Genomic DNA, 16,176 nt, shown 5'->3' on the forward strand with positions numbered 1-16,176 from the left:
CAGTTGGTAGAGCATGGTGCTTGCAACGCCAGGGTTGTGGGTTCGTTTCCCACGGGGGGCCAGTTGGTAGAGCGTGGCGCTTGCAACGCCAGGGTTGTGGGTTCGTTTCCCACGGGGGGCCAGTTGGTAGAGCGTGGCGTTTGCAACGCCAGGGTTGTGGGTTCGTTTCCCACGGGGGGCCAGTTGGTAGAGCGTGGCGCTTGCAACGCCAGAGTTGTGGGTTCGTTTCCCACGGGGGGCCAGTTGGTAGAGCGTGGCGCTTGCAACGCCAGGGTTGTGGGTTCGTTTCCCACGGGGGGCCAGTTGGTAGAGCGTGGCGCTTGCAACGCCAGGGTTGTGGGTTCGTTTCCCACGGGGGGCCAGTTGGTAGAGCGTGGCGCTTGCAACGCCAGGGTTGTGGGTTCGTTTCCCACGGGGGGCCAGTATGAAAAATTTATGCACTCACTAACTGTAAGTCGCTCTGGATAAGAGCGTCTGCTAAATGACTAAAATCTAAATTTAAATTTACAAAATAGCTTCCAACACTCTACTCAGCAAATTGGATGTAGTCTATCACAGTGCCATCCGTTTTGTCACCAAAGCCCCTTACACTACCCACCACTGTGACCTGTATGCTCTCGTTGGCTGGCCCTCACTACATATTCGTCATCAAGCCCACTGGCTCCAGGCCATCTATAAATCACTTCTAGGCAAATCCCCGCCTTATCTTAGATCATTGGTCACCATAGCAACACCCACCCGTAGTATGCGTTCCAGCAGGTATATCTCACTGGTCATCCCCAAAGCCAACACCTCCTTTGGCCGCCATTCCTTCCAGTTCTCTGCTGCAAATGACTGGAATGAACTGCAAAAATCTCTGAAGCTGGAGACTCTTATCTCCCTCACTAACTTTAAGCATCAGTTGTCAGAGCAGCTTACCGATCACTGCACCTGTACACAGCCCATCTGTAATTAGCCCACCCAACTACCTCATCCCCATATTGTTATTTATTTTGCTCATTTGCACCCCAGTATCTCTATTTGCACATCTATCATTCCAGTATTAATACTAAATTGTAATTATTTTGCACTATGGCCTATTTATTGCCTTACCTCCATAATTTACTACATTTGCACACACTGTTTATATATTTTCTGTTTGTATTTTTGACTTTATGTTTTCTTTACCCCATATGTAACTCTGTGTTGTTGTTTTCACACTGCTTTGCTTTATCTTGGCCAGGTCGCAGTTGTAAATGAGAACTTGTTCTCAACTGGCTTACCTGGTTAAATAAAGGTGAAATAAAATTAAAACTAGCACATGTTAGCTAGGTAGGTAAATTAGGCTAACCAGCTATCTAAATCTAGCACATGTTAGCTAGGTATGTAAGTTAGCTGGTTAGCCTATCTAAATCTTGTATTTATCATGGCCAGATTATGTGCCCAGGGGCCTCGACCCCCAGGGAGACCCCATTTGATTTTATTGAGTCACCCAGGTATCATAGGAACACACAAGACATGGCAATACAATTTTATTTGATTTGACATGGCAAAATGTGTGGAATTGCAGGAAATTAGCTTTAATACTTCAAAATGTTCTCTCGGCCCATGGAAAAATGTGTAGAATTGCAGGAAATTAGCTTTAAAAGGGGAAAATGTCCTTTCCGCCAACAAGAGCGGTATGAAAAGTTTGAACAGTTTGGGGTCGGCATGGGCTGTGCGGTGGGTTTTTTGTTGATAAATGACAATATCCATCCAGACCTTTTACCACACAGGACATTTGTGTGACTGAACCTATTTGAGTACCCCTGCACTACCTGATAGATGTGTTTGTGTAATTTAGAAAATGTATAATGACGATAAAGTGAATGTTTCTCCCCTCTCCTCAGCCCCTCTAACGGCGGTGGGGACTGTCCCGGGGTGAATTATGAGTTCCAGCTATGTAACACCGAGGACTGCCCCAAACACTTTGAGGACTTCAGGGCCCAGCAGTGCCAGCTACGCAACTCCCACTTTGAGTTCCAGAACACCAAACACCACTGGCTGCCCTATGAGCACCCTGACTGTGAGTAGTGTGTACTCTTAGAAAAAAGGTTTCTTCAGCTGTCCCCATAGGATAACCCTTTCTGTTTCCAGGTAGAACCTTTTTCACAGAACCGAAAAGGGTTCTTCAAAGGGTTCTCCAATGGGGACAGCTGAATAACCCGTTTAGGTTTTAGATAGCACCTTTTTTTCTAAGAGTGTATGTGTGTGTTTGTTGTGTGTGTTTTTCATGGAGCACCACTGTGCCTCATCGTGCCCTGTTAGCCAGCCATGGAGCACCACTGTGCCTCATCGTGCCCTATTAGCCAGCCATGGAGCACCACTGTGCCTCATCGTGCCCTGTTAGCCAGCCATGGAGCACCACTGTGCCTCATCGTGCCCTGTTAGCCAGCCATGGAGCACCACTGTGCCTCATCGTGCCCTGTTAGCCAGCCATGGAGCACCACTGTGCCTCATCGTGCCCTATTAGCCAGCCATGGAGCACCACTGTGCCTCATCATGCCCTGTTAGCCAGCCATGGAGCACCACTGTGCCTCATCGTGCCCTATTAGCCAGCCATGGAGCACCACTGTGCCTCATCGTGCCCTGTTAGCCAGCCATGGAGCACCACTGTGCCTCATCGTGCCCTGTTAGCCAGCCATGGAGCACCACTGTGCCTCATCGTGCCCTATTAGCCAGCCATGGAGCACCACTGTGCCTCATCGTGCCCTGTTAGCCAGCCATGGAGCACCACTGTGCCTCATCGTGCCCTGTTAGCCAGCCATGGAGCACCACTGTGCCTCCTGAAAACACCTCTTTCCACAGAGCTGTGTGTGGTGGGGGGGGGGTGCTTGCATCAAATCAAATCAGTGCAGTAGTATCTAACAATTCACAACAATACACACAAATCTAAAAGTAAAATAATGGAATTAAGAAATATATAAATATTAGGACGAGCAATGTCGGAGTGGCATTGACTAGAATACAGTAGAAAAGAATACAGTATATGCATATGAGATGAGTAAAGCAGTATGTAAAAATTATTAAAGTGACTAGTGTTCCATTATTAAAGTGGCCAGTGATTCCATGTCTATGTATATAGGGCAGCAGCCTCTAAGGTGTAGGGTTGAATAACCGGGTGTTAGCTGGCTAGTGACAGTGACTAAGTTCAGGGCAGGGTACTGGGTGGATGCCGGCTAGTGACAGTGACTAAGTTCAGGGCAGGGTACTGGGTGGATGCCGGCTAGTGACAGTGACTAAGTTCAGGGCAGGGTACTGGGTGGATGCCGGCTAGTGACAGTGACTAAGTTCAGGGCAGGGTACTGGGTGGAGGCCGGCTAGTGACAGTGACTAAGTTCAGGGCAGGGTACTGGGTGGAGGCCGGCTAGTGACAGTGACTAAGTTCAGGGCAGGGTACTGGGTGGAGGCCTGCTAGTGACAGTGACTAAGTTCAGGGCAGGGTACTGGGTGGTAGCCGGCTAGTGACAGTGACTAAGTTCAGGGCAGGGTACTGGGCGGAGGCCGGCTAGTGACAGTGACTAAGTTCAGGGCAGGGTACTGGGTGGAGGCCGGCTAGTGACAGTGACTAAGTTCAGGGCAGGGTACTGGGTGGAGGCCGGCTAGTGACAGTGACTAAGTTCAGGGCAGGGTACTGGGTGGATGCCGGCTAGTGACAGTGACTAAGTTCAGGGCAGGGTACTGGGTGGATGCCGGCTAGTGACAGTGACTAAGTTCAGGGCCTCACCCCCATAATCATCCCTCTGGCTAGCTTGGGTTTGTCCTCACCCACCGTAATCATCCCTCTGGCTAGCTTGGGTTTGTACTCACCCCCCATAATCATCCCTCTGGCTAGCTTGGGTTTGTACTCACCCCCAGTAATCATCCCTCTGGCTAGCTTGGGTTTGTACTCACCCCCATAATCATCCCTCTGGCTAGCTTGGGTTTGTACTCACCCCCGTAATCATCCCTCTGGCTAGCTTGGGTTTGTCCTCACCCCCCGTAATCATCCCTCTGGCTAGCTTGGGTTTGTGCTCACCCCCCATAATCATCCCTCTGGCTAGCTTGGGTTTGTCCTCACCCCCCATAATCATCCCTCTGGCTAGCTTGGGTTTGTCCTCACCCCCCGTAATCATCCCTCTGGCTAGCTTGGGTTTGTCCTCACCCCCAATAATCATCCCTCTTGCTAGCTTGGGTTTGTACTCACCCCCAATAATCATCCCTCTGGCTAGCTTGGGTTTGTACTCACCCCCCATAATTATCCCTCTGGCTAGCTTGGGTTTGTCCTCACCCCCCGTAATCATCCCTCTGGCTAGCTTGGGTTTGTCCTCACCCCCCGTAATCATCCCTCTGGCTAGCTTGGGTTTGTGCTCACCCCCCGTAATCATCCCTCTGGCTAGCTTGGGTTTGTCCTCATCCCCCATAATCATCCCTCTGGCTAGCTTGGGTTTGTACTCACCCCCAGTAATCATTCCTCTGGCTAGCTTGGGTTTGTCCTCACCCCCCATAATCATCCCTCTGGCTAGCTTGGGTTTGTACTCACCCCCATAATCATCCCTCTGGCTAGCTTGGGTTTGTACTCACCCCCAATAATCATCCCTCTGGCTAGCTTGGGTTTATCCTCACCCCCCATAATCATCCCTCTGGCTAGCTTGGGTTTGTACTCACCCCCCATAATCATCCCTCTTGCTAGCTTGGGTTTGTACTCACCCCCCATAATCATCCCTCTTGCTAGCTTGGGTTTGTACTCACCCCCAATAATCATCCCTCTGGCTAGCTTGGGTTTGTACTCACCCCCAATAATCATCCCTTTGGCTAGCTTGGGTTTGTACTCACCCCCCATAGTCATCCCTCTGGCTAGCTTGGGTTTGTCCTCACCCCCAATAATCATCCCTCTGGCTAGCTTGGGTTTGTACTCACTCCCCATAATCATCCCTCTGGCTAGCTTGGGTTTTTACTCACCCCCCATAGTCATCCCTCTGGCTAGCTTGGGTTTGTACTCACCCCCAATAATCATCCCTCTGGGTAGCTTGGGTTTGTCCTCACCCCCAGTAATCATCCCTCTGGCTAGCTTGGGTTTGTACTCACCCCCCATAATCATCCCTCTGGCTAGCTTGGGTTTGTACTCACCCCCCATAATCATCCCTCTTGCTAGCTTGGGTTTGTACTCACCCCCAATAATCATCCCTCTGGCTAGCTTGGGTTTGTCCTCACCCCCCATAGTCATTCCTCTGGCTAGCTTGGGTTTGTCCTCACCCCCAGTAATCATCCCTCTGGCTAGCTTGGGTTTGTACTCACCCCCAATAATCATCCCTCTGGCTAGCTTGGGTTTGTCCTCACCCCCCGTAATCATCCCTCTGGCTAGCTTGGGTTTGTCCTCACCCCCCCTAGTCATTCCTCTGGCTAGCTTGGGTTTGTCCTCACCCCCATAATCATCCCTCTGGCTAGCTTGGGTTTGTCCTCACCCCCAGTAATCATCCCTCTGGCTAGCTTGGGTTTGTCCTCACCCCCCATAGTCATTCCTCTGGCTAGCTTGGGTTTGTCCTCACCCCCATAATCATCCCTCTGGCTAGCTTGGGTTTGTCCTCACCCCCCATAGTCATTCCTCTGGCTAGCTTGGGTTTGTCCTCACCCCCATAATCATCCCTCTGGCTAGCTTGGGTTTGTCCTCACCCCCATAATCATCCCTCTGGCTAGCTTGGGTTTGTCCTCACCCCCAGTAATCATCCCTCTGGCTAGCTTGGGTTTGTCCTCACCCCCTGTAATCATCCCTCTGGCTAGCTTGGGTTTGTTCTCACCCCCCATAATCATCCCTCTGGCTAGCTTGGGTTTGTCCTCACCCCCAATAATCATCCCTCTGTCTAGCTTATGTTTGTCCTCAGCCCCCATAGTCATCCCTCTGGCTAGCTTGTGTTTGTACTCACCCCCAGTAATCATCCCTCTGGCTAGCTTGGGTTTGTCCTCACCCCCATAATCATCCCTCTGGCTAGCTTGGGTTTGTCCTCACCCCCAGTAATCATCCCTCTGGCTAGCTTGGGTTTGTACTCACCCCCCATAATCATCCCTCTGGCTAGCTTGGGTTTGTACTCACCCCCCATAATCATCCCTCTGGCTAGCTTGGGTTTGTCCTCACCCCCAGTAATCATCCCTCTGGCTAGCTTGGGTTTGTCCTCACCCCCCATAGTCATTCCTCTGGCTAGCTTGGGTTTGTCCTCACCCCCATAATCATCCCTCTGGCTAGCTTGGGTTTGTCCTCACCCCCCATAGTCATTCCTCTGGCTAGCTTGGGTTTGTCCTCACCCCCATAATCATCCCTCTGGCTAGCTTGGGTTTGTCCTCACCCCCATAATCATCCCTCTGGCTAGCTTGGGTTTGTCCTCACCCCCAGTAATCATCCCTCTGGCTAGCTTGGGTTTGTCCTCACCCCCTGTAATCATCCCTCTGGCTAGCTTGGGTTTGTACTCACCCCCCATAATCATCCCTCTGGCTAGCTTGGGTTTGTCCTCACCCCCAATAATCATCCCTCTGTCTAGCTTATGTTTGTCCTCAGCCCCCATAGTCATCCCTCTGGCTAGCTTGTGTTTGTACTCACCCCCAGTAATCATCCCTCTGGCTAGCTTGGGTTTGTCCTCACCCCCATAATCATCCCTCTGGCTAGCTTGGGTTTGTCCTCACCCCCAGTAATCATCCCTCTGGCTAGCTTGGGTTTGTACTCACCCCCCATAATCATCCCTCTGGCTAGCTTGGGTTTGTCCTCACCCCCAGTAATCATCCCTCTATTTAGCTTGGGTTTATCCTCACCCCCAATAATCATCCCTCTGGCTAGCTTGGGTTTGTCCTCACCCCCAATAATCATACCTCTGGCTCGCTTGGGTTTATCCTCACCCCCAATAATCATCCCTCTGGCTAGCTTGGGTTTGTACTCACCCCCAATAATCATCCCTCTGGCTAGCTTGGGTTTGTACTCACCCCCCATAATCATCCCTCTGGCTAGCTTGGGTTTGTACTCACCCCCCATAATCATCCCTCTTGCTAGCTTGGGTTTGTACTCACCCCCAATAATCATCCCTCTGGCTAGCTCGGGTTTGTCCTCACCCCCCATAGTCATTCCTCTGGCTAGCTTGGGTTTGTCCTCACCCCCAGTAATCATCCCTCTGGCTAGCTTGGGTTTGTCCTCACCCCCCATAGTCATTCCTCTGGCTAGCTTGGGTTTGTCCTCACCCCCATAATCATCCCTCTGGCTAGCTTGGGTTTGTCCTCACCCCCAGTAATCATCCCTCTGGCTAGCTTGGGTTAGTCCTCACCCCCCATAGTCATTCCTCTGGCTAGCTTGGGTTTGTCCTCACCCCCATAATCATCCCTCTGACTAGCTTGGGTTTATCCTCACCCCCAATAATCATCCCTCTGGCTAGCTTGGGTTTGTACTCACCCCCAATAATCATCCCTCTGGCTAGCTTGGGTTTGTCCTCACCCCCCGTAATCATCCCTCTGGCTAGCTTGGGTTTGTCCTCACCCCCCCTAGTCATTCCTCTGGCTAGCTTGGGTTTGTCCTCACCCCCATAATCATCCCTCTGGCTAGCTTGGGTTTGTCCTCACCCCCAGTAATCATCCCTCTGGCTAGCTTGGGTTTGTCCTCACCCCCCATAGTCATTCCTCTGGCTAGCTTGGGTTTGTCCTCACCCCCATAATCATCCCTCTGGCTAGCTTGGGTTTGTCCTCACCCCCCATAGTCATTCCTCTGGCTAGCTTGGGTTTGTCCTCACCCCCATAATCATCCCTCTGGCTAGCTTGGGTTTGTCCTCACCCCCATAATCATCCCTCTGGCTAGCTTGGGTTTGTCCTCACCCCCAGTAATCATCCCTCTGGCTAGCTTGGGTTTGTCCTCACCCCCTGTAATCATCCCTCTGGCTAGCTTGGGTTTGTACTCACCCCCCATAATCATCCCTCTGGCTAGCTTGGGTTTGTCCTCACCCCCAATAATCATCCCTCTGTCTAGCTTATGTTTGTCCTCAGCCCCCATAGTCATCCCTCTGGCTAGCTTGTGTTTGTACTCACCCCCAGTAATCATCCCTCTGGCTAGCTTGGGTTTGTCCTCACCCCCATAATCATCCCTCTGGCTAGCTTGGGTTTGTCCTCACCCCCAGTAATCATCCCTCTGGCTAGCTTGGGTTTGTACTCACCCCCCATAATCATCCCTCTGGCTAGCTTGGGTTTGTCCTCACCCCCAGTAATCATCCCTCTATTTAGCTTGGGTTTATCCTCACCCCCAATAATCATCCCTCTGGCTAGCTTGGGTTTGTACTCACCCCCAGTAATCATCCCTCTGGCTAGCTTGGGTTTGTACTCACCCCCCATAATCATCCCTCTGGCTAGCTTGGGTTTGTCCTCACCCCCAGTAATCATCCCTCTATTTAGCTTGGGTTTATCCTCACCCCCAATAATCATCCCTCTGGCTAGCTTGGGTTTGTCCTCACCCCCAATAATCATACCTCTGGCTCGCTTGGGTTTATCCTCACCCCCAATAATCATCCCTCTGGCTAGCTTGGGTTTGTACTCACCCCCAATAATCATCCCTCTGGCTAGCTTGGGTTTGTCCTCACCCCCCGTAATCATCCCTCTGGCTAGCTTGGGTTTGTCCTCACCCCCCGTAATCATCCCTCTGGCTAGCTTGGGTTTGTCCTCACCCCCCATAATCATCCCTCTGGCTAGCTTGGGTTTGTCCTCACCCCCCATAATCATCCCTCTGGCTAGCTTGGGTTTGTCCTCACCCCCCATAGTCATTCCTCTGGCTAGCTTGGGTTTGTCCTCACCCCCAGTAATCATCCCTCTGGCTAGCTTGGGTTTGTCCTCACCCCCCGTAATCATCCCTCTGGCTAGCTTGGGTTTATCCCCACCCCCCGTAATCATCCCTCTGGCTAGCTTGGGTTTGTCCTCACCCCCAGTAATCATTTCTCTGGCTAGCTTGGGTTTGTACTCTCCCCCCATAATCATCCCTCTGGCTAGCTTGGGTTTGTACTCACCCCCCATAATCATCCCTCTGGCTAGCTTGGGTTTATCCTCACCCCCCGTAATCATCCCTCTGGCTAGCTTGGGTTTGTCCTCACCCCCATAATCATCCCTCTGTCTAGCTTGGGTTTGTCCTCACCCCCAGTAATCATCCCTCTGGCTAGCTTGGGTTTGTCCTCACCCCCATAATCATCCCTCTGTCTAGCTTGGGTTTGTCCTCACCCCCAGTAATCATTCCTCTGGCTAGCTTGGGTTTGACAGTGTGTTATTTAGCTGCTATTTACTTCATAATTATCTCCATGATAAACTCCAATGGACAGCCTAAATGACTTCTAAATGACCTGATCAAGTTTTAAATGCTCAATGATTAGCCACTACCTTCGATATCTTTGGTTTAATGAAACAACTATTCAAGTAAACAGTTGGACCAAGGACATACCATCTAAAATACAATATACCTGTACTGACATTGTTTTTATTGCGGTGTTTCAACCAATATGATACCTGTACTGTGTATCAGCCAATTAGAGACCTGTACTGTGTATCAGCCAATAACAGACATATTGTGTTTCAGCCAATAAGAGGTGTCAGCTGTACTGTGTTTCAGCCAATAAGAGGTGTCAGCTGTACTGTGTTTCAGCCAATAAGAGTTGTCAGCTGTACTGTGTTTCAGCCAATAAGAGGTGTCAGCTGTACTGTGTTTCAGCCAATAAGAGGTGTCAGCTGTACTGTGTTTCAGCCAATAAGAGGTGTCAGCTGTACTGTGTTTCAGCCAATAAGAGGTGTCAGCTGTACTGTGTTTCAGCCAATAAGAGGTGTCAGCTGTACTGTGTTTCAGCCAATAAGAGGTGTCAGCTGTACTGTGTTTCAGCCAATAAGAGGTGTCAGCTGTACTGTGTTTCAGCCAATAAGAGGTGTCAGCTGTACTGTGTTTCAGCCAATAAGAGGTGTCAGCTATACTGTGTTTCAGCCAATAAGAGGTGTCAGCTGTACTGTGTTTCAGCCAATAAGAGGTGTCAGCTGTACTGTGTTTCAGCCAATAAGAGGTGTCAGCTGTACTGTGTTTCAGCCAATAAGAGGTGTCAGCTATACTGTGTTTCAGCCAATAAGAGGTGTCAGCTGTACTGTGTTTCAGCCAATAAGAGGTGTCAGCTGTACTGTGTTTCAGCCAATAAGAGGTGTCAGCTGTACTGTGTTTCAGCCAATAAGAGGTGTCAGCTGTACTGTGTTTCAGCCAATACGTTTTTTTATTTTTTTGTTTCGCCTTTATTTAACCAGGTAAGAAGCCAGTTGAGAACAAGTTCTCATTTACAACTGCGACCTGGCCAAGATAAAGCAAAGCAGTGCGGTAAAAAACAACAACACAGAGTTACATATGGGGTAAAGAAAACATAAAGTCAAAAATACAACAGAAAATATATATACAGTGTGTGCAAATGTAGCAAGTTATGGAGGTAAGGCAATAAATAGGCCATAGTGCAAAATAATTACTATTTAGTATTAACACTGGAATGATAGATGTGCAAGAGATGAAGTGCAAATAGAGATACTGGGGTGCAAATGAGCAAAATATATAACAATATATGGATGAGGTAGTTGAGTGGGCTAATTTCAGATGGGCTGTGTACAGGTGCAGTGATCGGTAAGCTGCTCTGACAACTGATGCTTAAAGTTAGTGAGGGAGATAAGAGTCTCCAGCTTCAGAGATTTTTGCAATTCGTTCCAGTCATTGGCAGCAGAGAACTGGAAGGAATGGCGGCCAAAGGAGGTGTTGGCTTTGGGAATGACCAGTGAGATATACCTGCTGGAGCGCATACTACGGATGGGTGTTGCTATGGTAACCAATGAGCTAAGATAAGGCGGGAATTTGCCTAGCAGTGATTTATAGATGGCCTGGAGCCAGTGGGTTTGGCAACGAATATGTAGTGAGGACCAGCCAACAAGAGCGTACAGGTCACAGTGGTGGGTAGTATATGGGGCTTTGGTGACAAAATGGATGGCACTGTGATAGACTACATCCAATTTGCTGAGTAGAGTGTTGGGGGCTATTTTGTAATTGACATCGCCGAAGTCAATAAGAGGTGTCAGCTGTACTGTGTTTCAGCCAATAAGAGGTGCCACCTGTACTGTGTTTCAGCCAATAAGAGGTGCCACCTGTACTGCCAGTCGAAGGAGACCGCTGACGTGGCGTACATGAAGCAGCTGGTGCATGATGGGACACGCTGCTCCTACAAAGACCCCTACAGCATCTGTGTCAGAGGAGAGTGTGTGGTGAGTAACCTAACGTTACCTAACCTAACGTTACCTAACCTAACCCTAACGTTACCTAACCTAAACCAACCTAACGTTACCTAACCCAACGTAACCTAACGTTACCTAATCTTAACCTAACCCTACAGCATCTGTGTCAGAGGAGAGTGTGTGGTGAGTAACCTAACGTTACCTAACCTAACCCTAACGTTACCTAACCTAAACCAACCTAACGTTACCTAACCCAACGTAACCTAACGTTACCTAATCTTAACATAACCTAACCCAACTGTGTCAGGGGAGAATGTTAGGTGAGTAACCTAACCTTAACCTAACCCAACCTTAACCCTACAGCATCTGTCAGGGGAGAGTGTGTTTTGAGAAACAAACATAATGTTAGCATTGACAGTGAATGTTCTAAAATATTAAATCTCAAAAAGGTTACGGGTAAAAAGTAGCAGACTTTCAGATATTAATGTTGGAGATAAAATTATATATTTGAAGTGAAAGAACCAGCTTAATGTCTCTCCTTCAGAATTAGTCTGTCTCTGCACTGAATGTCATGTTTTGCAACTAGCTAATGGTCAAGGGTTTAAACTACAGCTTTAGCCTTGTTACAAATATCACTCCTGATTCCCAAAAACAGACTTGACGAGTCTTGCTTTTCTGTGTGGTTCTGTCTTCCAGAAAGTGGGCTGCGACAAAGAGATTGGTTCCAACAAGGTCGACGATAAGTGTGGAGTGTGTGGTGGGGACAATTCTCACTGTCGCACCGTCAAGGGAACCTTCACACGCACCCCCAAGAAAGCTGGTATGGGACACATAACACTGCAACACACAGCCACAGATCATCCAGTCCATCACCTAGCAACAGTCCTCTCACTGTGTCCATCACTTAGCAACAGTCCTCTCACTGTGTCCATCACCTAGCAACAGTCCTCTCACTGTGTCCATCACCGAGCAACAGTCCTCTCACTGTGTCCATCACCTAGCAACAGTCCTCTCACTGTGTCCATCACCTAGCAACAGTCCTCTCACTGTGTCCATCACCTAGCAACAGTCCTCTCACTGTGTCCATCACTTAGCAAGAGTCCTCTCACTGTGTCCATCACCTAGCAATAGTCCTCTCACTGTGTCCATCACCTAGCAACAGTCCTCTCACTGTGTCCATCACCTAGCAACAGTCCTCTCACTGTGTCCATCACCTAGCAACAGTCCTCTCACTGTGTCCATCACCTAGCAACAGTCCTCTCACTGTGTCCATCACTTAGCAAGAGTCCTCTCACTGTGTCCATCACCTAGCAACAGTCCTCTCACTGTGTCCATCAACTAGCAACAGTCCTCTCACTGTGTCCATCACTTAGCAACAGTCCTCTCACTGTGTCAAGCACTTAGCAACAGTCCTCTCACTGTGTCCAGCACTTAGCAACAGTCCTCTCACTGTGTCCAGCACTTAGCAACAGTCCTCTCACTGTGTCCATCACTTAGCAACAGTCCTCTCACTGTGTCAAGCACTTAGCAACAGTCCTCTCACTGTGTCAAGCACTTAGCAACAGTCCTCTCACTGTGTCAAGCACTTAGCAACAGTCCTCTCACTGTGTCCATCACTTAGCAACAGTCCTCTCACTGTGTCAAGCACTTAGCAACAGTCCTCTCACTGTGTCAAGCACTTAGCAACAGTCCTCTCACTGTGTCCAGCACTTAGCAACAGTCCTCTCACTGTGTCAAGCACTTAGCAACAGTCCTCTCACTGTGTCAAGCACTTAGCAACAGTCCTCTCACTGTGTCAAGCACTTAGCAACAGTCCTCTCACTGTGTCCATCACTTAGCAACAGTCCTCTCACTGTGTCAAGCACTTAGCAACAGTCCTCTCACTGTGTCAAGCACTTAGCAACAGTCCTCTCACTGTGTCCAGCACTTAGCAACAGTCCTCTCACTGTGTCAAGCACTTAGCAACAGTCCTCTCACTGTGTCAAGCACTTAGCAACAGTCCTCTCACTGTGTCCAGCACTTAGCAACAGTCCTCTCACTGTGTCCAGCACTTAGCAACAGTCCTCTCACTGTGTCCAGCACTTAGCAACAGTCCTCTCACTGTGTCAAGCACTTAGCAACAGTCCTCTCACTGTGTCAAGCACTTAGCAACAGTCCTCTCACTGTGTCAAGCACTTAGCAACAGTCCTCTCACTGTGTCCAGCACTCCGTCCACATGTGTTTTTGCAGACTGTTTCATATCAAATCCAAATCACATGCACCGAATACAACGCTTACTTGCTTACTTAAGAGCCCTTTCCCAACAACGTAGAGTTTTTTAAAAGTAAGTAAGGAAAATTTGCTAAATAACATAACAATAACAAGGCTATATACAGGAGGGTCCCGGTACCGAGTCAATGTGCAGGTGTACTGGGTAGTCGAGGTAATTGAGGTAATATGTACATGTAGGTAGAGTTAAAGTGACTAGTCAATCAGGATAGATAATAAACAGAGTAGCAGCAGTGTTGGTAGTTGAGGTAATATGTACATGTAGGTAGGGGTAAATTGACTAGTCAATCAGAATAGATAATAAACAGAGAGTAGCAGCAGTGTATGTGAAGAGTGTGTAGGAATGTGAATGTATCTGTGTGTTTGGTGTCAATATCTGTGTGTGTGTGTGTGTGTGTGTCTGTGTGTGTGTGTGTTGGAGTGTCAGTGCAGTGTGTGTGTGTTGGAGTGTCAGTGCAGTGTCTGTGTGTGTGTGTTGGAGTGTCAGTGCAGTATGTGTGTGTGTGTGTGTGTGTCTGTGTGTGTGTGTTGGAGTGTCAGTGCAGTGTGTCTGTGTGTGTGTGTTGGAGTGTCAGTGCAGTGTCTGTGTGTGTGTGTGTGTGTGTGTGTGTGTGTCTGTGTGTGTGTGTTGGAGTGTCAGTGCAGTATGTGTGTGTGTGTGTGTGTCTGTGTGTGTGTGTGTTGGAGTGTCAGTGCAGTGTGTGTGTGTGTGTGGTTAGAGTCCAGTGAGTGTACATTGAGCCTGGCAGGAGAGTCAGTGCAGAAAATTATAAATACAAATAAAATAAGGGGGTCAATGCTAATAGTCCACGTAGCCATTTGATTACCTGTTCAGCAGTCTTATGGCTTGGGCTAGAAGCTGATAGCTGGTACCACTTGCTGTGCGGTAGCAGAGAGAACAGACTATGACTTGCTGTAGTCTTTGACAATGTTTAGGGCCTTCCTCTGACACCGCCTGGTATAGAGGTCCTGGATGGCAGGAAGCTTGGCCCCAGTGATGTACTGGGCCATACGCACTACCCTCTGTAGCACCTTGCGTTCGGATGCCAAGCAGTTGCCATACCAAGCGGTGATGCAACCAGTCAGGATGCTCTCGATGGTGCAACTGTAGAACGTTTTGAGAGTCTGAGGACTCAAGCCAAATCTTTTCAGCCTCCTGGGGGGGAATAGGCATTGGTCGTGCCCTCCTCACGACTATGTTGGTGTGTTTAGACAATGATAGGTCCTTATTGATGTGGACACCAAGGAACTTGAAACTCTCGACCCGCTCCACTACAGCCCTGTTATTGTGGATGGGGACATGCTCGGCCCTCCTTTTCCTGTAGTCCACGATCAGATCCTTTGTCTTGCTCACGTTGAGGGAGAGGTTGTTGTCCTGGCACCATACTGCCAGGTCTCTGACCTCCTCCCTATAGGCTGTCTCATCATTGTCGGAGATCAGGCCTATCACAGTTTTGTCGTTGGCAAACTTAATGATGGTGTTGGAGTCGTGAGGGGCCCCCGTGTTGAGGATCAGCGTGGCGGATGTGTTGTTTCTTTCCCTCACCACCTGGGGGTGGCCCATCAGGAAGCCTAGGATCCAGTTGCAGAGGGAGGTGTTTAGTCCCAGGATCCTTAGCTTACTGATGAACTTGGAGGACACTATGGTGTTGAACGCTGATCTGTAGTCAATGAACAGCATTCTCTCATAGGTTTTCCTTTTGTCCAGGTGGGAAAGGGCAGTGTGGAGTGCAATAGAGATTGCTTCATCTGTGTGTCCAGGGTGGGTCCAGGGTGGGTCCAGGGTTTCTGGGATGATGGTGTTGATGTGAGCCATGACCAGCCTTTAAAAGCATTTCATGGCTACCGACGTGAGTGCTACGGGTCGGTAGTCATTTAGGCAGGTCACCTTGGCGATCTAGGGCACAGTGACTATGGTGGTCTTCTTGAAACATGTAGGTATTACATAATGGGTCAGGGAGCGGTTGAAAATGTCAGCGAAGACACTTGCCAGCTGGTCAGCGCGTGCTCTAAGTACACATCCTGGTAATCCGTCTGGCCCTGCGGCCTTGTGAATGTTAACCTGTTCAAAGGTCTTACTCACATAGGCTACGGTGAGTCGTCCGGAACAGCTGGTGCTCTCATGCTTGGTTCAGTGTTGCTTGCCTCGAAGCGAGCATAGAAGGCATTTATCTTGTCTGGTAGGCTCGCGTCACTGGGCAGCTCGTGGCTGGGTTTCCCTTTGTAATTTGTGATAGTTTGCAAGCCCTGCCACATCCGACGAGCATCAGAGACAGTTTAGTTGGATTCGATCTTAGTTTTGTATTGTCTGTTTGATGGTTCGTCGTAAGGTGTAGCGGGATTTCTTATAAGCGTCTGGATTAGTGTCCCGCTCCTTGAAAGCGGCAGCTCTAGCCTTTAGGTCAGTGCGGCTGTTGCCTGTAATCCATGGCTTGTAGTTGGGATATGTAAACCCTCAAGACTTATTTAATATTAGAGATCGCACACCAGTTTTTGTTAATAAAGAGACACAGGCCCCCACCACCCCCCCACCCAATCTTATCGGAGCCAGCTGTTGTTAATAAAGAGACACAGGCCCCCGCCACCCCCCCACCCGATCTTATCGGAGCCAGCTGTTGTTAATAAAGAGACACAGGCCCCCCCCACCTCCCCACCCGATCTTAT

General features: G+C 49.3%; 1 protein-coding gene across 1 annotated transcript in view; it reads left to right on the plus strand.

Annotated features, from left to right (window-relative positions):
• The window catches only part of LOC311117303 (A disintegrin and metalloproteinase with thrombospondin motifs 3-like), a gene marked incomplete at both ends in the record, with an annotated part of 289,214 nt that overhangs the window by 164,050 nt on the left and 108,988 nt on the right, over positions 1-16,176 (plus strand). The window contains 3 exons of the mRNA XM_084192269.1: positions 1,869-2,044; positions 11,141-11,274; positions 11,941-12,064. Coding sequence (XP_084048395.1) covers positions 1,869-2,044; positions 11,141-11,274; positions 11,941-12,064 — 434 coding nt within the window. The remainder of the gene's footprint in view (positions 1-1,868; positions 2,045-11,140; positions 11,275-11,940; positions 12,065-16,176) is intronic.

Source organism: Coregonus lavaretus (assembly GCF_964263955.1).
Source record: "Coregonus lavaretus genome assembly, contig: HAP1_SCAFFOLD_473, whole genome shotgun sequence".
Taxonomy (NCBI): Eukaryota; Metazoa; Chordata; class Actinopteri; order Salmoniformes; family Salmonidae; genus Coregonus; species Coregonus lavaretus.